Genomic DNA, 24,275 nt, shown 5'->3' on the forward strand with positions numbered 1-24,275 from the left:
GAAGGGCCCCAGAAGCTCATATTTGGCTTCTTGGTCCCCAGGTGTGGGCCAAATGAAAAGAATTAGCATGTGTGTCATTGGAAGGCGGCTTTGAGGATTCAAAAGCCCACAGCAGGCTCAGTCTTGCTCACTCTCTCTGTTTCCATCTTGAGGCTCAGATGTGAGCTCTCAGCGACTGTGCCAACACCATGCCTGCCTGCCTGCCACCATGCTTCTTGCCATGACTGTCATGGGCTAACCCTCTGAAAGTGTAAGCAGGCACACAATTAAATGCTTTATTTTTATAAGTTTCCTTGGCCATGCTATCTCCTCACAGCCATAGGAACTCTAAGACAGTGACCTCAGCGGCAGTGAGTTCACTATTGCACTGACCGCGCCATGCCCTGAAGACAGCATCTCTCCCCATCCTCTGGCTCTTTCTGCCCTTCCGGCCCTTCTTCTGCAAGGTTCCCTGAGCCCTGACCTCCATCTGCTTTTTAAAAAGAGGCCATGTGCTTAGGTTAAACTGGGTGGCAGGTAGCCAAGATTATACACGTGTCCTTCCTTGCTTTTTTAACTGAGACAGGGTCTCAGTGTGTAGCCTGGCTGGCCTCAGACTCAGAGAGATCTTTCTGTCTCTGCCTCCCAAATACTGGGATTAAAGGTGTGTGTCACCAAGACTGGCCCCATGCCCAGTGTGGCTTCTGAGAGTGAAACTCAGAACTCACCAGGGACGCACGCTACCCACTGAGCCATGTCTTCAGCCTGCGTGGATGATTCTCCTCTGCTCTCAGGTCAGACAGGTCCAATATCTGACAAGAGGAGCCATATGCTAAGGACAAGTGGTGCCTCTTGTCCTTGGGGCAGGTCAGCAGGGAGTTCTTTGATCCTGTACTCAGTTCCCAAGCTGCCTCAGTCACAGAGAGGAAGCTGACTGAGCAGGGCATCTTCTGGGGCAGCTCCAGGAGACAGGAAAATCAGCTCATTACCCGCCAACGAGAAACTCCCAAAGCACCTTCCATGTGTGTGGGGAGTGGGGTGGGTGTGTGCCCAAGAGTGTGCGTGCGCACCAGAGGGAATTTAGAGATTCTTCCTCTCTCTCTCCACTTCACGTTTTGGTAGGGCCTGTCACTGAACCTGAACCTGACTACTCGGGTAGGCTGGCCAGCCAATGAGCTCCAGGGATCTGACCCCCTGCTAATGCCATTGTTGTAGTCCTTTGCTGAGACCCTGTGCTCAGCTATTTTATGGTTTTTTTTAAATTTATTTATCTATTTATTTGATCTTTAACATGGGTGCTAGGGATCTGCTCGTCACCTGTTTGCCCATCGCTTTACATCCTTTTATGGACTGCTCCGTCTCCCCAGCCGCGCTAGGTACCGTTCCACGGAGAGCTGCCTGGCTGAGTCTCACCATGAAAGGGATTAAAAATAAACGGCTCTCCACCAGCTTCATCACGGAGAACTCCAAAGGCCCCCAAGCAGGGCATCTGGCCTAATTTCATGTTCTACCCAACACTAATGATGTTCGCTCTGCCAAGGGATAATTCACATTGAAAACAGACTCTGGGGACCTCTGTGACCTTGGTTCGGGTTCTGGAGGCTGAGTCCCACGGAGCCTCGGAATCAAGCAGATCTGGTTTATGAAGTCAGGTGGCCCCACAGTTAGAGGCCACTTTCCATAGAACTGAAAACGTTGCTGTGCTGCTTCCAAGAGAGCAGACACAGAAGCGGAAAGTGCTGGGCGTAAGAGGCTATCGCTGTGCCAGTCAGAACCAGGTGGGCACACGGAAGGGGCACTGGGAGGATGCAGTGGCATCTGGCTCTGCAGAACCAAAGACCAGAAGGCAGGGGGGCAGGGGCAAGGTACAAGGTCTCCAGGCCCAAACGCTGGCTCTGCCCCTGGACCACCTGCCTTTCACTGGCTATAGAAGTGCAAACGTTGGGCTGAAGAGCACTGGCTTGATAGCACAAAGACATGGGTTCGATCCCCAGGGCTGAGCAGAGAGGCAACCTAGCTTACATTGGGAGTGCCAGGTCAGCGAGAGACTGTCTGGACATTTTTTAAAGTGGGCAGGGGAGGCTGGAGAAACGACCCAGTAGGTAAAGCTCTTGCCGCGTTAAGCTTAAGGGCAGAGTACACAGTAGTGTGTCTATAACTTCAGCTTTCCTATGGTGAGCTGAAGGCCATGAGAAAGTTCCCAGAAGCTGGCCTGGCAAGTACAGAAAGGACCTTGCTTCAAACAAGGTAGAAGGTGAGGATCAACTCCTGAGGGTTTCCATTGACTTCCACACACAAGCCCAATGGGACGAACACATGTCTGTGTGCACACATACACATACTCATGAGGAAAGATTTTTCTGGATAGTGCTTGAAGAATGAGGCCTCCACTTGTGCGCGCGCGCACACACACACACACACACACACACCCCTGCACACATACACACAAAGTGCCAAATGCCACTCTTCCCCTGTGACTTGAGATTGGCTTTCAGGGAGCTGCGTTAAATCAAACGAGATGTAGAAAAGAATGCCTCAGCCATGCATTAGCTGGGAAGCACAAAGCCCACACCTCCTAGACTAGCTGGGTGTGTGTGTGTGTGTGTGTGTGTGTGTGTAAAGAGAGAGAGAGAGAGAGAGAGAGAGAGAGAGAGAGAGAGAGAGGCTCAAAGCATCTTTCGGTGCACTTTAATCAAAATTCCATCATCACAAGAGCTCTTGTGGCATACAATGTCAGGATGGGCACATCAACTTGATCCTACAAATGGAACATCCATGGATCTGCACTTCAAACATGTATGAAAAATAAAATATATAATATTTATAGCTTTATAAATTTCCCCACTGAATCACTTTCTCTTTAAAATAAATTATGATATATGATGCAGCCTGGAGTCACTAAGCAAGTAGCAGCCAAATGACACCCATTTTCTCCAAAGTTCGGGGGGGGGGGTGAGCAAGGGAAATACTCGATGGGGGACAGTCAGATGCTCACAGGAACCAATGTGGCTTACAAAACAAGCTCACTCTTCACAGTGGGCTGAGCATCAAAAGAATATGGGAGGCTTCTAATAGCTGTTCGTTCTCTTGTGGGGAAGAAAGCAAATCCCCAAACCACGCCGAATGTTGTAGAAGCTGCAAATGAACTTTTGGCACCAGATGAGAAGAGCAGCTTTTCAAAGCCAACCCGGCGATGATCCTTAGAAGCGTGGTCTCTGAGAGGTGGCCGAGGGGAGGGGAAGGCTGTGGGGGGGACCTTCTCCATGGGTGGTTTCTGCTTTGGGGGACGGTGGGCATGGTCTGGGCAGCTTGCCTCCCACGACTGGAACGCACGTGACACTAGGGAGAGACCCTTTTGCAGATGGGGGTCACATCAGTCAAAAGCAGGGATGTGCTACACACACAAGGGACACAGGGCACCCCAGTAGGATGGCCACGTGGCCATCAAAACAGACAAACAGGAAGCACACATAGGACACCAGGGATCCAAAAGGACAGGTAGGGCTGGGCTTCACTAGCATTTACAGGGGTTGGAGGAAGGGCTCACAGATTTCAATAGAAACCCCAGCAGGAAGTGGCTCAGGATTCTCCCCAAGGGATTCTGGCACTACCCCTCCCCCCCAAAAAACGAGGAACTTGAGAAGGAACAAAAGAGCCTAAGACAAGGGTGGCCACACAGCCAGCCTTAGAGGCCTCCAGGGAGTGGTTCTGGCTCTTTTTCATTCAGGCCAGAGGTTTTAACTGAACCGGGGCGGGGCTAGAAGGCCTTGAACTCCCAGGACAGTCCCATCTTGGCCTCCTGAACAGGGAGAAGGTAGCTACAAATCCAGGAGCCGCTCCTCACACGTCTCCACAGGCCACTTGGAAGCCCCTCCAAACACGTCGACATTGTTGTCCACCCACGGGATGATGTTTCCAGGCATGTTCGTGGAGCAGTTGGCCATGTTGATGATTTCTTGTGCCCGGAGGACACGGTCCCATATGTTGAACTGGCTAAGCTCTCCAACAAAGGCCTGTGTGGCATCAAATCTGCCTCCCACAGTGTCCTGGAAAATGGAAAACAGATACTTTGGGGTGGGCTCACAAGCAGAAGTGGCCTCCTGACTCTCCAGGAAAGCAAGACAGAGAGAACCTTGGATTCTATAGGTCCTGCAGCCTCGTGGCATTTGAGGTGTGGGAAATGGCTTTATTCAAACCACCCATTTTTCACAGGAGAAACTGAGGCAGAAGGGAAAAGCAGCTGCCTAAAGCCTGACTCTCAGCCCCTGTCAGGGGAGAGGTAGTGGAGGAGCTGAGGAGGGAGGCCATGAATGGGACTGCCAGCCCTTGACGTGCTTAGAGATCGCTAAGCCAGCTCTTCCCTGCCCCTCATCAGGTTTTCTGGATCATCTTTCTCCCCCCCCCCCCTGCCCTCCCCACCCCTGCCGCAGGCACCCTAGGTGCATATGCAGGGACACTGGAGATGCCTTCCTATAGTGTTTAACCTACAGGCAGTGGGACCTGAGCCACTAGATGACCCTGTGACTACAAGGACACCCCACACCTCTTTGTCAGATACTACATTCATGTGTCTTGGGCTGTGCTCACAGGGCCGGCTGGGAGGCAGATACCTTGAGCAAGAACAAAAGGATCCTGGGTGGTTGGTTGGTTGGTGGCTGGGTTGCACAGCCTCCTTCACAGCATGCCTGAGAGGGTACCCACCTGCTCCTGCCCCAGGATGAGCACACCCCCAGGCTTGATGGGGTGCCAGGGTGCCAGGTTCTCCCCAGTGCCGAGCTTCTCCCCATCCTGGAATGCTTCCCACATGCCGTCTCGAGTGGTCCAGGTGATGCAGATGTGGTGCCACTTGCCGTCACTGACGAACAAGGGCAGCTGTGCGACCTGGGGGTGTGAACAGGCAGGTGAGGACTTGCCAGGTCCCAATCCCACAGATGGCTCCAGGGAGTGGACTGCCACTCCCTTCTTTCCACTACCCAAGATTCCTGCTGCTCCCCCCCCTCCCTGTCTTGTGAGGGATACGCCTAACCCCCATCTGCCTTGTGTGTGACAATCAGGGCACTGGGCATTCTTGGTTCTGGGCCTGGCCACAGACTTACCCTCCCATGCTAGCCTGAGCTCTCTGTGTAGAAACTATCTAACACTGTGTTACTGTGTGTGTGTGTGCCAAGCCTCACCTGTGCAAGGGAAGGGCAGGAGGCTCCATGTATGTGTATGTCAGCGTCATACAGGGGTATGCACATACAGACCCCACACTCAACTACAGGATCGCCCCAGCAGCCTGTGAGCACAAGGCTGCCATAGCCCTGTTGTTACTGTTGGTCTCTTAGCAACCTGAAGTCTCCCTCCCAGGAATTGAATGTTTACAGGAGGTCTAAAGGGAAAGGAAAACAAGGCTCTCAGGCACTACGGTGTTATTTAGAACAATAAATCCTTAGCGCAGGAAAGCTGTCTCTGCTAGAAGCCACACAGGATCACTCCACTCCACAAAACTTTCAACTTCTCTACAGTCTCCCTACGCAAACAAACACCCTAGTTTGATAAAGATCACAGGCAGGGGAGGGGAGTGGTAAGGGGTGGGGTGGAGGCTGGGCTTGGGCGTCCACAGCAGTGGCAGCCCTTCAAATGCCAGACTAAGGACACTCTTTTATGGTGTTGGATCTGACTGTAGGAGAAAAGTTTGATTCGTTTGTTTTGGTTAGAGGCAGGGTTTCGCTGAGTGCCACAGGCTGGCTTTAAATCCACCGTCATTCTGCATTATCTTTCCAAGTAGGGAAAGGCTGTGCCCCCGAGCCCCACTAGGGGGCTGAGTGACCAGAGGCTCCAAACTAGTCTTGAGGAGACCATACTCCGGAAAACCTACGGAGATGGGGCGTCTGAGCTGGGAAAGGCAAGACTGCAGAGCAGAAGAGCGGTAGCCAGGGGCGGAAGAGGGTGGGGCAGGAGCAGACTAGAATGGTGAGGGAGGGAGTGCGGTTGTGGGATGGTCCCTTGTTATTCTCATGGTCTGATGACGCAACCCCATGCGCTTGTCAAGGCCAGCTAAAACGGACATGTAAAAGGTCAGTTTTGCCATGCTTAAAATTTATCTCAATAAATATGGCCCCTTTAAAGTGTGTGTCTACACTGTCACCTGGGTACCCTCAACCAGAGCATCTTGGGAGGGACCACATGGGCTGCCCCTTCTTGTGGAGTCTTGCTTCCCTTCAACACCCGGATCCTCTACTGTCTCTTGGCCAGACTCAGAGCTCAGGTCTCCATGGGCTTCAGATTTGCTATGCCTCCCCCCAAGCACTGTCGACCCTCCGGAGGGTGAGCACCTCCTCCACGCTGAGGAGGGCAACACCACACCCCTGGTCAGTGGGTGAAAGAGACTATGGCTGACCAGATTATGCTGTGTGCTACCATATGTCAGCAAAGGGCTGACTTCCTGCAGGGTCTGTGCCCTCTGACGCCAGGGTGAAGTTCAAGTGGGCCTCACCTTGTCGTTGATGAGCAGCTCGATGGGGTTGTTACCCCACTCTATCAGCACAATCTCATTGGCTTGCCCAGGCACAGCGTAGGAGAACGGCGTGCCGATGCCTGGCGAGGCGCTGGAGCGCAGCCACAGGCAGATGGTGAAGGCGTACAGCTCGGGCAGTGTCTTCTTGATCTTGCCGTACAGGTAGTTCGTGCGGAGAGGAAGGGACACTTTGAATGCATCTGGTGACTTGAATGCGCTGTTGCCTGGGTGGAAGGAAAAGAGACTATAGCCGGCCAGCCTGGCCCAGTGCGCCTCACCAGTACCCAAACCCAGCAGTCCGAGGGACAGCCCTCGCCTCCTGGAAGCTTACATTCTGGTGGAGAAGACAGACCAAAGCCAGTGGCAGGGGAAAGGGATAGGGAGGCAGGGATTCGAGGAAGACTCAAGGGTAGGCTCAGGAACCATGAAAAGCCTATGACATGAGAAGACCTGTGGGTCTGTGGCCCCACACCCAGCCTGTTAAGAGTGGAGAAGCGACCTCGGAGCTAGAGAGGTAACCTAGCTGCTAAGCGCACTGGCTGCTCTTCCAGGAGTTGGGGGCGACTCCCAGTTGTCACAGAGCAGCTCACAAGCATCTGGAGCTCCAGTTCCAGGCTCGAACCCTCTCTCTGGCCCCCATGGGCATTGTACATACATGACATACATACACATATCCAGGCACAAACACATAACAAGAAGGTTTCTTTTAAAGAGGCCTCTTCATTTCCATCTATCTTTGTGTAAAGGCCTTACTGCGCAGATTGTTGCTCAGGCTGGCTTTGAACTCACAATGTCTCTGCCTCAGCCTAGCAAGTAATGGGTTTACAGATGTGTACCACACAGCCTGCAAGAAGTTTCTTTAAGTCCACAAGTAAAGGACACATACACAAAGCACTCAACCCTGGTCCTTTCTGGTTGCCATTTTCTAGTCTCACAGTCTCGTGGACTAGAAACTGGAGGGAGGGTCTAGAGAGAAACTGGATTTAATGCTCTCGTTCTGTAAAGCCAAGGAAGTCATCCTCAGGAATCTTGTTTCCTCCCATTTTTCCCGGAGCTCTCAGCCCCTCTGGCTTCTTCCATAAGGGCAGGCTTTGCTGGCTTCTTCCATAAGGGCAGGCTTTGAATTCAAGTCCAGGTGAGACCAGGACTTGGAGGAGGAAATGTCTCCTGGGGACCTGAACCCTCAATAGATAAACACTTGTGAGCAAGTCCGCCTGCCTCGCTTGTCACAGCAAATGATTAGCGCTGCTCAGGTGAAGGCGGCAGACTTGAGGTCTCCACGGCAGCTTTGCTCAGAAGTGACAGTTTGTCTGGGGCCGTGCTGGTAAACGCTTTGCCCCCAACATGACCTTTTCTTCTCTCGACAGGACTGCGCTGCTGACTATTTCCTGTAATGTGGAACCAGGGCCAGAGAGATACCTGCAAAGGTACCCCCATCCCCAGGCTAATCCCTGGTCAGCGGTGAAACCGCCCTCCCTTCCACCTCAGACTGTCCTCGTGTACATGGCACTTCCGAGGTCTTTGCAAACAGATTCTTACATGGCACATGACTTATAGCATGGTCTTGACTTAAGCTCACGCTGATATAACAGCTACGTTACCCAAAGTTTGCAGGGAACTAACTGACTCTGTGAGTGGCTGCAGAGAAAGTTTCCCGTGTCCACAAGCTCAGATCCTGCCAGCAGCAAGGGGGACTCACTATTCTTCACTCACCAACAGCTACATATTAAACACCCCTAAAGAGCCAGACAGCCAGACAACCTTACACCATCAGGCTCTCCTGCACAACCCAATAGCAGAGTCCAGGGTCACCTTTCTGGTCTCCGGGATTTCCGGCTAGTATTTGTTCATGCCTCGGCTGCTGTGTAGTCTCCTTGATTCATCCTGACCTCCCATGAAAGGGATCCCTCTCATGGGATCCTCAGAACAAGCTGCAGACCTGCTGAGCCCCTGTCCAGAGCTGGAAAGACCTGGCCCTCTCAAGCACCTGAGAAAGCAGTCCATAGTAAAAGCAAGGCTTGTACCCAGTTATGCTGAGGAAAAGGAGAGAACCAGATGACACCCTTAACCATTTTTCAGGCTAGATGATTGTGCTGAGGCTCAGAAATGACTTGTCCAAGGTCACACAGCTACTGAACCAACAGGACTGGAAGTCCCTCCCTCTTTCCACTGCATACAGCCACGGACGCTTAGTCTTCAGGCGGCAAATGGCCGTGTTCTTAATGAAGGCATCATTATCTAATAAGGAGAAGTGGCTCCTATGCTTGCAGGTGGGCAGGCTTGCCAATTTAATAAGACTCGGGGTCTGTAATATCATTAGGTCGGTGACAACAGATAGGTTTAATTAGAGCTAGGAGAGCCGAGAAGCAGAGAAGTGGGCTCTAGCCTGAAAACTGGGACCCTTTATTTGAATAAAAACAGCTTGGAGGTTCAGATGAAACTTAGTTAGAACCAATTAAGGAATTAAAAGGCTTGACCAATAAATCAGAAACTGTAGGTGGTGGACAAGCCTAAGCAGGGGGGCAGGCAGCCTGGGGCTCGAGGGGAGGAGACTCTGGTATTCTCAGTGCCAGTGTTGATTTCAACACCCAGCCAGCTGCACCTGGCCTGCTGGCCTGGGCTCTGGAGCCTTTGCAAATGAACGGGCCTTGCAACCGAGCGAAATGGGCACCCTGGGAACACGGGTGCTGTGCAGAGTCAGCGGCTACCTGCTGGGCTCTAGAGAGTTCCATGCCCAGCAGGGATAAAAGCCCATTTCTTCTCTGGGATCACTACCAATCTTCTCGGCTCTGCGGAGGTAGAAAGCATCATTATCGCCTCATTTGTACCTGCCATGGATACCTGTTGCAGGGCTAATAGAAGATGCAGACCCCACAAGTAGGCATTGGTTTATAACTGATGCCGAATGAAGGACCACAGGACAGACATTCTCCAAAGCCTTCCTAACTGGCCACGTGGTTGAGGCCTACCTCTATTGGGCTCGGCTGGGTGCATCTAAGGAACCTGGTGAAGTTTCCACTGATAGTGAACTTTGGGGGCTGAGCATTTACACACCCCTGTACAGTGGACACACAGCAGAATGAGCATGCGTTCAGAAGTGCCCAGAAACAAATGGCTTACCAGATGGTCATTTTCCTTAAGACTCATTCCAGAACTGAGTAGGTGGAACACAAGGAAAAAGTCTAGCGTTCCTGTCGTGGGGGAGTCAAAGGAAAGTCTGGGACTGGAGATGACTTAGCAATTAAGAACACTTGTTGAAGTCGAAGAGTGGGAGGAATGGGAATATGAGCAAAGAGGTCAAGACCATGATGGGTTCACCCACTGAAACAGTCTACCTGAGCTAATGGGAGCTCACCAACTCCAGCCGGACTGGGAAGGAACAAGCATAGGACCAAACTAGTTCCTTTGAATGTGAGTGACAGTTGCATGGCTGGGGCAGACTGAGGGGCCACTGGCAGTGGCACCAGGATTTACCCCTACTGCAGGTACTGGCTTTTTGGGATCCCATTCTCTTTGGATGTATACCTTGCTCAGCCTAGATATATATAGTAGCGAGGGCCTTGGACCTTCCACAAAGCAATGTGTCTTACCCTCTCCGAGGATTGGATGGGGGTGGAATGGGAGTGGGAGGAGGGGAGGGAGTGGGAACTTGGATTGGTATTTTTTAAAAATCTAATAAATTAAAAATAAATAAGTAAATAAATAAAAAGAACACTTGTTGACCTTGTAGAGGGCACAGGCTCATCTCTCAGCACCCACAGGGTGGGTCACAATCATCTGTAACTCCAGTTCCAGCAGATTCAACACCCTTTTCTAAGTTCCATGGGCACCAGGTATAAATGCGGCATACATATGCATGTAGGCAAAACAACACACTGTCCTCCTTCTTGTCAGGCAAGAAAAACATACACACACACACACACAAACTGTGAAGAAGCTTAGTGACTTCTCTGAACCACTGCTGTATGAGAGGCTTGACTCTTGTGGAACCCAGCATCCTGTGGCCCATTCAGCTGTGAGCCTTCAGTGAGAACAAAGAGGCACATATGTGGCTGCCAGAACCAGCATGGCTGGGCCTGAGCCCTGACTCTTTCCTTCTGGCTGTGAACAGATAGCCTGGGAACATGTGGAAAAGCTTCCACTGGCCTGGAGCCCAGCAACAGAGGATGGCGGGGCTCAGGTTTATGTCACTGTGACAGTGTCTGCCTGGGAAGTGAGCATTTCCTCATCTGTGAAATGGGTATGATGCTCAGCAGACTGCCGGGCACTAATTCCACTCTCCACCTCAGATTTCTACAGATTTCCAGCTGACCACTATGCCAAGCAAGGCCCCTCTGGTTCTAGTTCCCTGCTTCAGTTGCTTATGACTGGGTTCGGTCCGTGGCCCTGTGCATCCCAAGGCTCCACTATGATTGTGGTGGGGTAGACGCTGCCCTCCTAGTCAGGCAAGAAAGGCATCAGAGCTCTGAGACTGGTGGCCCTCCCAAAGTCACCGAGCAGCAGAGTAAGGCAGAAGAAACTGTTTTAAAAACTCGAGGATCAATGTGAAGCCAGAGATGGCAGCACATGCCTGCAATCCCAGCATTTGGGAGGCTGATGCAGGAGGATGACAAGCTGAAGGACAGTTTAGGCTATGTAGCAAGATGCTCTTTCAAGAGATCAAAACAAACAAACAAAAAAACAAAAACCAGAATCCAAGTCAAATAGGTAAGCCACACTTCTCATCCTTTTATAAGAAAGGCAAGGGAAATAATAATAGAATAATAACAGAAAAGGTGACATGGGACTCCTAATGAAACAATATCCCATTAGCCCACTCCCTGCTCCATCTGACCCTGCTTCTCATTACAAGAGTCACTGGACATTTTGCTATTGCACAGTCTCCTGTCAATCATGAACTGAAAGTGCCTTGGTCAGTTTAGTGCATCTGAGATTATAATTCTATACCCTCTGCCGCCTAAACGAAAACTCCACAGGGCACCCAGAGAGTTGGGGGCTGAGACCACAAACCGAAGCATCTAGGACTCTTAATTTCTTCTCCCCTCCTGTCTCCAGTGGGAGAATCTTACTCACCACCGTATGAATGGGAAAGATAAGTAGAATCTGCGATAATGACTGGTTAAAAAGAGGTTGAACTACCCATCTGGCAGGAGGTCAGCGGTCAGGCTGCTGAGCCAAGCTGGTCCTGAGTTCCTTTGTTTTCCCTGGATAATGCTGGTAGGGCTCAGGGTTAATTCCTATGACCACTGTCAGTCACCTTTGTAATTTACGCAAACATCTGAGAACCATCTCCTTGTCATACCTCTGTTATCACCGCTTCCTTGCTGCCCATAAATGGAAATCCTAGGTCTGCCCAGTGTGGGGAAAAGGAGGCCACTCTCAGACAGAGCATCAGGCACACAGCACGTACCTCGCTCCAGCTCAGTCACCCTCTGCAGCAGCGCGTTCAATGTACTCTCTGTCTTCTGCCGGTGAGCCGATGTCTCGTTGTGGAGCAGGGACTTCTCATCCTCCAGCTCGGCCACCTTGCGCAGCAGCTGCCTCTCCAGCTCCCCGAGCCTCCGCTGGAGCACCTCCCGAAAGTCGCTGGGCAGCCCGGCATTAGATACGTTCGTGCGGAGTTGGAGCTTTAGAAAGGTGAGAGGGGGACATATTCAGGCCAGCTGAACAGAAACTGTGGCACGCGGCTCCAGTGACCCAACCACACAGCGAGAAGCTTCCAACGCAGCATCAAATGGTGTCAGGGGTTCAAACGAGAACATTTTACTGATACCTCTTTTTTGTTTTTTTGTTTTGTTTTGGTTTTGGTAGGGAAAGGCTTTCAAAGTCAGACAAAAATTACTTTGCCGCAATATTTGAAACTTGCAAATCCCACTTTTTCCTCTTGAGAAGCTGCTTTAGCTAACATCTATAATTCTATGCCATCGAAAGCCCAAAACACAGGCAAGTTTTTTTTTCAAGTAATTAATCAATGAAACAGTGAGCTTTCGTTTAGAAATGAATAAGCTCCCCAAATTCCAAAACGGTACAAGGGTAAAAGTGCTCAGAGCCATTCCTGGAAAAACGACACGCACAGGACATTACTATTCTAATCCCCAGAGAGCTTTGTTTTTAGGGCTGCATCCAAATCCTTACTTCCTATTTCTCTGACTCCTCTGCTATCATGCCGGCTCAGTGGCAGCCTGCCACCCTCAGCCATGAGCCCTTGGCAAGCTCCTGTACCTCTGTGTTCCAGTGTAGAAAGCAGGACCCGCCTCGTGCTATTCTGTTACAAGGGTTAAAATTAAATAATATGCCTGAGTCACATTTAGAACTCAAGAAGTGTTAGCTCTTAGTAATCTTAATGACTCATGGGATCTACAGATGCTGAAAGTACTGTATATAGCCATTATGCCAAGAGAAACCCTGCAATAATCTAGCAATAATTAACACCTGTAATTTAAACATCATTTTTTGCTAATAGGTATTTTCATAAACGTTGTTAACAGAAATTTCCACACGTCTTCAACAAGGTGGGAAGTAAGATGAAAATTAAGTGAAGATTTCTCCCCCAAAGTTCCAAACTGCACACGGGAGAAGGCAGTGGGGATAAAGTCGGTTCTGCTAAAGTCATGGCGAAGGGCACCTTAGAAAAACGATCTGACTCAATGAATAGAAGCGTCTTTGAGGTTAATACGGGGTTTCTTTGCATTCTGGGGTCGCTGGCTTTCCCCTCCACTCTCTCGCAGATCTCTCAAACCCAGTCCTCCCACACTCCGACCCAATTTGTCAAAGAAAACACCATATGCCCAGGGGCAGCTGACCTCTGGCGACAGGCTCAGCACTGGGCACAGCCAGCAGGAGCGTGTCCCGCTTCTGATCGCGGAGATTTGCAAGGAGAGGAGGAAACAGGCTGCCGGGGTCACCGGTATTGCCCTCCAGGCTAGGCAGTCTGGGTTCAATAGTCAAAAACCTCAGTAAGTTCTCCGTAAGTCTAGTGGGTAAGACCCCGCGCGCGACGGGATAGAGATGGGAGTGGGGATTTCACCTTTCCCATCAGACAAGGGGACAGAGGAGGACAGGGAGAAGGGAAACCATCCCCGTAAGGTCCAGAGCAGGAGCGAGGCTTGCACCCCCAAAACTCAGCTCTTGCAGGGATGGGCGCGCGGGTACCCATTTCTCCCGCACCCTCTGTTCCACGATCCTGGAGCCACCACCCGCTAGATGCCCTTCGCGCGCAGCTACCTCGAGGCTCTCCAAGCGGTCCTTGAGGGTCTGCAGCGAGCGGCTGAGCTGTTCCACGACGTGGCCCGGGTCCCGAGGCAAGTCGCCCATGGTGTCCTTGCCAGTGGCCCCCGAGCCGCGCGCCTTGCCGCCTGCCAGCCCCTCACAGCGGGCCAGCTTGCCGGTGAGCTCACGGATGGCCTCGCGCTGGGCACCCAGAGTCTCCTTCTGCTGCACGACGGTCTCGCGCAGCTGGAGCACAGCGGCTCGCAGCTCCTCCTCGGGGCTCAGCGTGCCGCCCTGCATGGGCATCGCGGGCAGCGGGCAGCCGGCGCCCGTCGCTTCGGGGGGCAACGCGGTGCACACGAAGCGACTGCCAGGTATCGGACTGTCCTGGGCTCCTCCTGCGGCCACGGCGAGCGCCACGCCGGCCGTCAGCAGCGCCAGCATCTCGCTGACCCGCACGCTCACTTCAGCATGGGTTTCCGGGGTGCCGTCTGGGCGCCTTCGCGGCCGGCTACGTCTGTCCGAGCGCGGCGCTCGAGGGAACCGCGTGTAGCGCGGAACTGGCAGCACAAGCGCCGCCTGCCGTCGCAGAAAACCGCTCTCCGCTTCGAGCGCCGTTCTGGCCCGGGCTCTGCCCGCGCGCCCTTTCTTAAGCTTGGAGGGCGGGGCCACCTGTGCGTGGGGCTCGAGCGGCGTTTTCTGATTGGTCCGCCTGCGTGCGCGTCACTCGGAGGGCGGGGCGGGGGCGCATCGCTAAGCGGGCCAGGCTAGCGTGGGCTGTGTTCCTAAGGCGCGAATGCGGGGTCCCCAAGGCTCCTGTGTAAAGGAAAACTGGAGTTTAAAATGGTCATAGAAAGCGTTGGCGGGCCTCTCCCAGGAGCCCCTCGCGGGGCTCGCGACCAGAGAAGCCCCGGGGACACCCTGACGCCCACGATGAGTGTTGATGGCTCGGCTTCCGGTGCCGCCTGAGAACCCCTGACCAAAATGTTACTCCTCTTGCCAAGGAAGAATTTCCCCGGCGGGACTCGAACCCAGGTCTTCCACGCGACCCACCCCCGCGACCCGCGTGGGTTTCTTCAGTCTGGGCGCGGGAAGGAGCTGCACGCCGGTCGCTGGCAGAGGCGGAGAGTCTGGAGAGTCTGGAGGCGTCTCCAAAACTCAGGCCCAACTCCAGAGAACTCAAGGAGGAAAAAAAGGAAAAAAGCTCAGGTCAATGGGGTCAGGAATGGGTCCTGGATGATGCAAGGAAAAGAGGGGACGCTATCACAGATCAACATGTGCACGGACGACATCCCTCTAGGCGTGATGTTTATTTAGTTTGACCTCAGTTTGATGAGAACATCCAATCACGGAGTCAGTATTGTGGGGCCATGATGTAAAACTGTGCCCCATTCTTACAAATGGGGGAGCCCAACAAATCCACCTTATGCCTGGAACCTGTGTCATCAGATTCTTGGAGAGAGTCTGATATTAATACTCAAACACTCCCCCACCCCGCAAAAAAAAAAAAAAGAATGGGGCGTGTATTTCAAAATCTTACCCATGGCTTACAAGTTCAGAGCAGTTCTGATCCACAACTACAGACTGAATTGGTTTACTGTGAATTAAAAATGAAAATCTTTTCTCCCCCTCTTTTTAAAGAAATCCTGTTGCAAGGTCATGAATCACATTATCCATTCTACTGGAAACAAATGGATTTGTCAGTTGTGTGCAGAGGCTGAGGTTGATTCTGAAAACAAATTGTATCAAAATAAATGAAATTATTATGATAATACAAAATAGACTGCAGTGATTAATCTCTAGGAACCAAATTCTGACCTGTTTTGCACTTCAAACAATAGCTGTTATGTAAATAGTTATGGGGTTTTCAAGGACAGTGTTGCTAAATTATAAAAAAAGTTGTATTCATGAAAAATCTCTTCAAGGATTAAAACCTACAGACAGGAAATCCAGTTTACACAGGATCCAGAGCAGAGGACAAGGGAAGCAACGATGGTCCAGGTAAGAATAGTAAGAATATTCATCAGGGGGAAGGTGTGTGTAAGTTGGGGGAGGGAGAATGGAGGACTAGTAGCCTTGTTGGTATGCCCTCATTAAGAAGTGACTCCCTGCTAAATTTGGCCTTGGGTCTACGATTTCTTCCTAAACCTTCTTTCTTTGGCTACTTGGAAATTCAAAGGTTCAGATCAACCCACACATACACAGATTGCAATAGTGAAGGCAATGAGATCTCAAAGCACTTTCCGAAATAGTACGTTTTAGATGACACCGTAAAGCTCCATATCCAGGCATGTTCAGAATTGTCCAGATATAGACATGCTGCTTGAAGTTTCCACTCACAGATCTGACGTTCTTTTACTCATAGGCCAGGGCAGATCTTAATTGGGTATGACAATAGATTATTATTGTTCCTCTTTAGCTCTCCAGTCCTTTCATGACACGGACTAATAACTCATATTTGCAACTACTTGAAGCCGAGGCTTGTCCTTTTAATAATTAAATCAAGTGTATTTCCAGAATTCTAATTTCCTCCTGACCAAAGAAGGCAATGTACAAGAAGGCACAAAAATAGCACATATCCCTAAAATAATTGCTCTTAAATTCCTTACAAGAGTTCCCAATCTGAGGAGCCAAACCCCAGATGGAAAGACCCAGGCATTGAGGATGTTATTTTCTCTGGAGACAGTGAAATTAGAGGACTTATGCTATTTGGGGCTTTATTTTTGTTTTCCTGGCACAATGGAAAAATGTGCTGGTTTAGGAATGAGGCGTTCTAGTCCCAATGCCAACTGTTACTAGCTAAGTGGTTTGGGGCAAGCTGTTTTCTCCTCTTTGGACCTTGTAGGGAAGATAAGATAAGGCAATTAGCGTCAACTCTTTAATGGCCCTCCTGGCTTTATTCAAGAGCTCCGTAGTTTGGGAAGGAAGGAATCACGCTACCCTGTAATAAACATTACAAAATACTGGTTTTCTTCTGCGTGTGCAATGAACTGCCTGTAGCCAAGGCTGAGGACGGAAGCGCGGCTGGTGTAGGGAGATACTGTGCCTGTGACTGTAACCTCTTCCTGACAGCATGGCAGCTCTCCCTTGACTTCCTCCTCATAGCACAGAAACTGTCTACCTGAAAGACCCTGCATCCGTGACTCATGCTGCCCAGGAGAGTGGCTGTGCAAGCGGCAGAGCCCAGGGGCCCACAGATTCTCCGCTCCTTGAGAAAGTCGTGCAGCTCTGCAGCAGTGAATCACTGCCACCTCATCTCTTAGTGTAACTGATGCCGCAGCATAGTAACCGCCCACTCATTCACTCTGTCTGCTGGTCCCGGGTCAGCCGAGAGCCTAGGCTGGACTTCACCCATGTGCTGGGAATCCTGATGAGCTCATTCTCCCTCCATCTTAGTGTCCCATCTGTTTGGCTCCTGCTTCTTCTCACATGCATTTTTATCTTGGTCTTCTGGGAAATGTGCTAATTTCCACCATGGTGTCAGAGGAACCCATCTTATACAGTTTTTTTTTTTTCTTTACTGCATTTCCTCCTCTCTCCCAGAGCCACTTGGGAAGTCAAGAATGGGGGTGTGAGCTCCACAGCACGGAATTCAAGGACAGCTTCCTGCAAACATGACTCAGGAGCTGTCCTTAGTGCTGAGTTTCAGCCAGAGGGGAATTCACAGTGGTGTGTGTGTGTGTGTGTGTGTGTGTGTGTGTGTGTGTGCACGTGCCTGCGCGTGTGTGCACACATGTGCATAGGATTCAGTGCTGGAGATGCCAGAGGATCCTGATTAATCCCCCTTTATAGATAAAACGCTAATACCCTTTTATGAGTGTATTTTTCCCTAGACCACACTGCCTGGTAAAGTGAGAAGAGCTTCGGTCAGGCCGCTCTTGTTTCAGTCCCAGTTTATAACTTACTATAGCTTCACCTCCCCAGACCTTAGCTTCCTCATTTCTGAAATTAAAAGTAAATTTATGAGCAAGCATTGTTTCTTGACTTGGGTGAGATGGTGTTTCCGGACACGTTTAGCATTTAGCAAGCACACAGTAAATGCTAATGTACTTTTCTTCACCGAAGCCAGACCTGAATTATATAAGTCCTATTAAAAACAAAATTGAAATTTCCCCTTACTCTGTACTTACTCCTTTAGAACTAAATACAGTAAGAGTCTGGGGCAGCATGAGCCAGCTTCCTCTGAGAGATGACAAAGACTGAGAATTCCAGAAAAATGTACAGATTTCAGCAAGTAAAAAGATATCTAACTCTATGTGCGTGTGTTTAAGATAAATCCTGGTATTAATGAGATTTAATCAAGTAAAGTATTTTGCATCTTTGCTAACTTGGCATCTATGTAAAGGAACCCAACTGAAAGACTTGTATTTAAAATTGCAACAAATGAATTTAGATTGCTATGGAATTTAAGAGAGACCTGCCCCTCTGTTAAAGCAAAAAATTCTTCCCTCAGTGCATCTGGCTTCTTTCTGAATGATGTATCTCGGGTTTAATTTTGGAGCATGTGATAGGAAACATTGACTTTCAAAAAAACATTCCTGCCCAAGAGTGTGTTACAAGTGGGTAGACAGCCATGGTTTGGGAAAACGGCTTGTTAGTGTAACTCCATTGATTTCAGCAAACAAATGAAGGCTCCCTGACACCTTCTGATTTCTAGCAATAGAATAAATCACTAGATAAACCAAGAATAACAGCTTAGCTTGGTTTCCAAAGGGAATGGATTCTGGACGGTGAGCTTGCTGGGGATGATGTAACTCGGTTGGTAGAGCACTCGCTTAATATAAAGCCCTGAGCTTCACCCCTAGCACAAAAAAAGACCCCTTGAAGTTGGTTTGCTTTGAGGAAATTGAAGAACATAGTCTCTCGATTTCTCTATATTTGGAAACACTAAGGATAATACTTCCTTTATACGCCAGTTTAAAAGTTACAAAACTGAAACTGGGGAGATGGCTCGGAAGTAGGGTAACTGCTGAATATGCAAATGTGAGGATCTGAGTTCAAATCCCCAGAACCCAAAGTAGTGTGCCTACAAGAGATGGAAGGTGGAGACGGGAGAATCTCTAGAAACTACCCTGGCATGCGAAACAGTAAACAACAAAGAAACTGCCTCAGACAAGGTGGAAGGTAAGGACCAACACCTGAGGTTGCCCTCTGACCTTCACACATGTGCTGCACTCACACATGCGTGTGTGTGCGCGCGCACACACACACACACACACACACACACACACACACACACACACACACGAGGCAAAATTGACCTAATTGTGACAGGGATTGCAGCCCCATATCTCCTATTGTTTAGACACACAGACAGCTTGTATGGACATTTGAGTTTTAAAGATTTTTTTGTTTTATGCATATATGAGTGTGCCTGAGTAAATGCGTGTTCACCACTTGTACGCAGGAGCCCAGGGAAGAAAAGGGTATCAGAGCCCCTTGAACTGTAGTTACAGGCAGTTTTAAGCTGCCACATGGGTGCTGAGAACCAAACCTGGGTCCTTTGCAAGAATAGTAAGTGCTCTTAACTACTGAACCATCTCACCTGCTTGTATGAACATTTCAAAGTTCAAGCTATAAGTGATTCTGTAGAAATTTGAAAAATAGCTATCAGCTTAAGAAAGATTAAAAGGTGATATAGCTATTTAACAGTGGTGTGTCTTGGTCAAATTCAGGCCTTTGATCTTGACTGAAAGTCTCTTACTGCTCCTTAACTTATTCATTAACCCTGGAAATACTTGTCTTTTCTTCTTCAAGAACAACTTAATGAAAAATGAATAAATTGCCATCAGTTGCATTGGCCCATTTACTATAATTCTTCTAGAGCTCACTCAAGCTTTCAATATTGTTGATTAAGTTTATTTTGTGTTAAAAATTTCCACAGTGGGAGCTGGGGAGACAGCTGAGTGGGTAGAGGCACTTACTGCCAAGCTTGAACCCCCTAAGTTTGCTCCCTCGGACCCACCTGGTAGAAGAAGAGAACCAACTCCTAAAAATTGTCCTCTGACCTTCAAATGTATGCAGTACACAGACATGTGTATGCACACACACTCACTCACTCAATTTTTTTTTTTTACGAACTTTCCATTATTGGTTTCTGTTATTGTATTCTTCAATTCTCTTCTCTGCTTTTTGAACCTCCCGCCCGCCCTTTCTCTCGCTCCCCTTCCTCCTTCCTTCCTCCCTCTTCAGTGTGCATGCCCATGGTTTAGTGATCCATGGTTCTCTCATTTTCTCTCTGTCCCTCTCCTCTCCTTTCTTTCCTTCCCTCCTCTTCAGTGTGCATGCCCATGGCTTAGTAGTGGCCCATGGCTCTCTCATTTCTTTCTCTCTCCTCTCTACCTTTACAAATTTATGCTTTTAATTCTCTTTATTGGTATGGATCTTTACTAGGCCCCAGGATATAATTAACCAGGTGCATGTTGGCCATTTCAGGAATCCAGTACCTGAATCTCTAAATCCGGTGTGTCCTCAACTGAATTAGTTGTGGCCTTATTCTTCCTTCTCATGTCTCTCCTGCATGCTGCATCTCTGGTACCCACATCTCTGGTACCCACATCTCTGGTATTCATTGTACCTTATTCATTCCTCTCATGTCTTTCCTGCATGCTGCATCTCTGGTACCCACATCTCTGGTATTCATTGTGCTGGTATCCATACCTTCCATGTTTCTCCTGTGTTCTGCATTTCTGGTACCTACATGCTTTCTGCTACTAATGCTCTCGACTTGGTTCTGAATCACCTTCACTTTTCCCAATACTTTCAAATCCCATTCCATTTCTGAGTCCTAATTCTGCACGCCCACTCCGTCGGCACGCATTCAACGGCACTAGCTTTGTTCTAAACTATGCAGTTGCCTCGCAACCATGCTTCCTAACTCAGCACCCCCTCTAGTGCCCGCATTTCCTGAAGTGTTTTACTTTCATTCTCAGATACCACAGGTATTTCTCCATATACATCTGTAAACCTCTTGACCTCCTTCATTCATTCCCACGCTTCCTGTTCAACTCTGTTTTCGATTACATCTCTTGAGCTATCCTTTAATCCAAATTAAACAAACTGATGTCTTTCACACCCAGTCCACATACTTCCCTCCCTTTCTAGAACCACAAAACCCATTGGTCTTTCATGGCTCTGTTATACACATTACTTCTTCTAAGTAGTTCACCTTGGACTAGAGAAGATGGCTCAGCTGTGACGAGTGGTGCTGCCCTCCACAGGACCCCAGTTCAGATTCCAGTGCCCATGTTGGCCTCACAACCACAGGTAACTCTATCTCCAGAGGATCCACTGCCTCTTTCTGGTCTGCATCGGCACCCGCGTATACTTGTATACACAGAGACACATACATACACACATTATTAATAATAAAATCATTTTAAAGTCCATCTTGCCTTCCCTTGATCTTAAGAAAGGGTGATGGTTTCCTGGACACATCTCCTCATTCAGGCCTCTGCCTCGTTATATTTCCTACCGGACTATGAGCTCCTCATAGTCACATCTGGGACAGACAGATTCCGTTCTTTTTTCTTTCATCCATATCTGTCAGATGTATTGTTCTCAACTGCAATAGTGTGGTAAGGAGGAAACGAAGGGTGTAACGTAGAATCTGTTCTGTGACTACGGAGAGTAATTCGCTGTTCCTAAGGAATTTCTCCTTTAATGGAGCAGTTAGGAATCAGTCCTTGAGAAAGACAATGAAGGGAGACAGGAAGTGCCAGGTGTGGTTTGAATATAAAATGCACCCCGCTGTCCCCGCTCATGTGTCAAGCTCTTCATCCCTAGTTGGCAGAGCAATTTTGGGGTGTTCCAGAAGCTTGAGGAGGTAGAGCCAAGCTTTAAGTGGAACACTGGGGGTGTCCCTTTGATGCTTCATCTGTCCTGGCCCCTTCTGTGCATCCCGATTCCTGTTCACCACAAAGTGATTCCATTCCTCCTCATGTTCCCTCTGCCTTCATGTTCTGTCCAAGCACATGGCGTAGAGCACCCGTGAACTGAATCCACTAAAACCGTGGCTCGAAAGAAGTAACCCCCCCCAAGACATTTCTTAAGTGGTTTTGTAACAGCAACGAAAAGATCTAACATAAGGGGTATTTGGAGAAGGCGAAAGAGGGCACGGTTAAACCCACTGGGGAGAAACAAGATGTGTAGTTAGTAATCTCTGACTTCCCGGCTTCTCTTCCAAATCCATTTGCTGTTTCCAAGGATACCTCAGGATAAATTTATCTCATTTCCAGTAGGTACCACTCACCTATGGTCTGTAACAAAGATAAGGTCGTGGTTTTGACCAAACAACTGTAAGAATGAACAAACTGAATAGTAACAAGACTCAGGTTTTAGCTGAGCAAGGGAAGGTGGGAATTTGTCTCCTAAATGTCCACAGACTTCACAGTTTCTGAAATTCCCCCATCTGTGCACCAGGATGGAAGCACCTGCGAACAGGGATGCAGGGACTGGCATCGTTACACCTGCAGGCTCTTTACCTTATCCCCCAGTGGAGATTAAGGTGAGATTGTAAAAGAGCATACATCTTTCCCTGCACTGTCAGAGGTTCTGAGACCAAAGCATCTTTGAAAAGAGAGGGTCTGAGTCAAAGGAGGTTCTCTAGTAAAAATTAAAAAAAAAAATCAAACCAACAGATTAGGACTAGTATAGTCTTGGACTTTGACTAAAAAAAAAATCTTTTTATTTTATTTTGAATATAGTACCTTTTAAATTTATTCTTGAGAATTTCATACATACATATAATGTATTTTGATCATATCCGATTCCTTCCTCCCCCTTCCAAATACTCCCAGGCCTGTCCTCATGTCCCGCTCTCAACATCATGGACTCTCTTTTAGTCTTTTTTAAATGATTTAGTTTATTTTTATTTTATATGCATTGGTGTTTTTGTCTGCCTACATGTCTGTGTGAGGGTGTCAGATGCCCTGGATCTGGAACTACAGACAGTTGTGCGCCACCATGTGGGAGCTGGGAATTGAACCTGGGTCCTATGGAAGAGCAGTATGTGCTCTTAACTACTAAGCCACCTCTCCAGCACCTTCCATAATCTTTTTAAAATAACACACCAAGTCCATTTAGAACTGCCCCTCTATGCGGGGATGTGGGACTAGCCAGTGGAGCACGGTAAACTTAGCCGGGATGGCACCCCTAAAGAGAAGTTACCCCTCCTCCACTAGCAGCCATAGACTGTTGACGGGAGCTAAAATTCACACTGTTCCATCGTCTCTGAATCATCTATTCCCCCTAGAATCCCGATACTCACACTTAAGATCACTTTAGCGCTTGCTGGTTGTCCTGGTTAGCTGTAACTGTCAACTTGGCACAGCCCAAGAGTCATCTGAGATGACAACAGTCTCAGTCGGGGAATTGCCTAGACCAAACTGACCTGTAGACATGTCTGTGGACGATTGTTTTGACTATTAACTGATGTAGGAGGGTTCAGTCTATGGTGGGCAGTAGGGGTGTGTGTGTGTGTGTGTGTGTGTGTGTGTGTGTGTGTGTTAATTGGGTCTGTAAACCACCAAGCAGCATCCTCCATGGTTTCGGCTACACTTCCTCGGCTGTGAAGTGAGTTCCTTGGTCAGTGGTAGTGTTGCCTGGGATAGCAAACAGCCCCGCCTTTCAAGTTCCTGCCTTGCTTTCCCTCAGTGATGGACAGAGGCCTAGGACTGGAGCTGAAATAAGCCCCTTCCTCCTCTAAGTTGCTTTTGGTCTGGGTGTTTCATCACAGCAGCAGAAAGGAATCCAGAGCAACAGCTGAATGAAAAACGCAAAGAGGGGGCATAGTTCAGATTGCCCGTCTGAGAGGAACTGGACCGTTACCAGCCTCCATCAGGAAAGCATGCTCATCTGTGATTCAGATGTCCCGTGGCCGTCCCAGTTCATCCCTGGGCCACATGAAGTGAGAGAAACCCTTCATGCGCACCACGGCTTTTGTTGCAGAGGCGGCTGCTCAGCCCACCCAAGTTCCTTTCTTCTGCTGCTCTGTGATTCTGTCCAGCTAATGAACAGACTTTATGAGCTGAAGGGGGTTGGAGGGTATTTCCCTTCAATTTAAACATCCCTAAATATATCCGTCCTCCACATAAGGTTCTCTTTCCTTTCCAACAAAAATCAATCTCTGTTAAACTCAAACTATTCCTGCCTTTTTATGGACACTGATACTGTATTATGGTTGTTTTTAGCTTTCTGAACACTATATAAAGTGGTTAAAGGGTTCAGGGAACAAAGACACAATACTGTACTGTGGCCTTGAGTTTCCGAGTCTGACAGATAAGGTCAATTTAATGCCAAAAAATAAAAAATCCTCATGGCATCTGAAAGCCAAAAGAATCTGAGTCAGTGTGTGATGTTTGAGGTCAGAGCTTTGACTCCATTCTTTTTATTGTATCTCCATTTTTTCCTTGCCGTCTTCCTTCTAAAAATAACTCTCTCAATTTCGAAACCCCAATAACAAAATAAATTTGCATTAAGTACATTACTCAGAGCTATAAACTGATGTTTTGATGCTTCATCTTCGTTTTTAAACCAATAAGAGATATCAGGAGTCCTGGTTTGAAAACTGCCAAAGCCGGGAAGTAAA

At 48.9% G+C, this 24,275-nt stretch overlaps 1 protein-coding gene across 1 annotated transcript; it reads right to left on the reverse strand.

The window, feature by feature from the left end:
• Positions 1-2,651: 2,651 nt before the first annotated feature.
• On the reverse strand, positions 2,652-14,298 carry Nptx2 (neuronal pentraxin 2). Its single transcript, XM_087903297.1, has 5 exons — positions 13,703-14,298; positions 11,889-12,105; positions 6,458-6,702; positions 4,681-4,860; positions 2,652-4,025 (listed from the first exon to the last, which is right to left on the reverse strand). Exons 1-5 carry the CDS (start codon positions 14,129-14,131, stop codon positions 3,798-3,800), a joined length of 1,299 nt encoding a protein of 432 aa, XP_087759423.1. The 5' UTR covers positions 14,132-14,298; the 3' UTR covers positions 2,652-3,797.
• Positions 14,299-24,275: the final 9,977 nt, after the last annotated feature.

The sequence above is a fragment of the Myodes glareolus genome, chromosome 2, assembly GCF_982192425.1.
Source record: "Myodes glareolus chromosome 2, mMyoGla1.1, whole genome shotgun sequence".
Lineage (NCBI taxonomy): Eukaryota > Metazoa > Chordata > Mammalia > Rodentia > Cricetidae > Myodes > Myodes glareolus.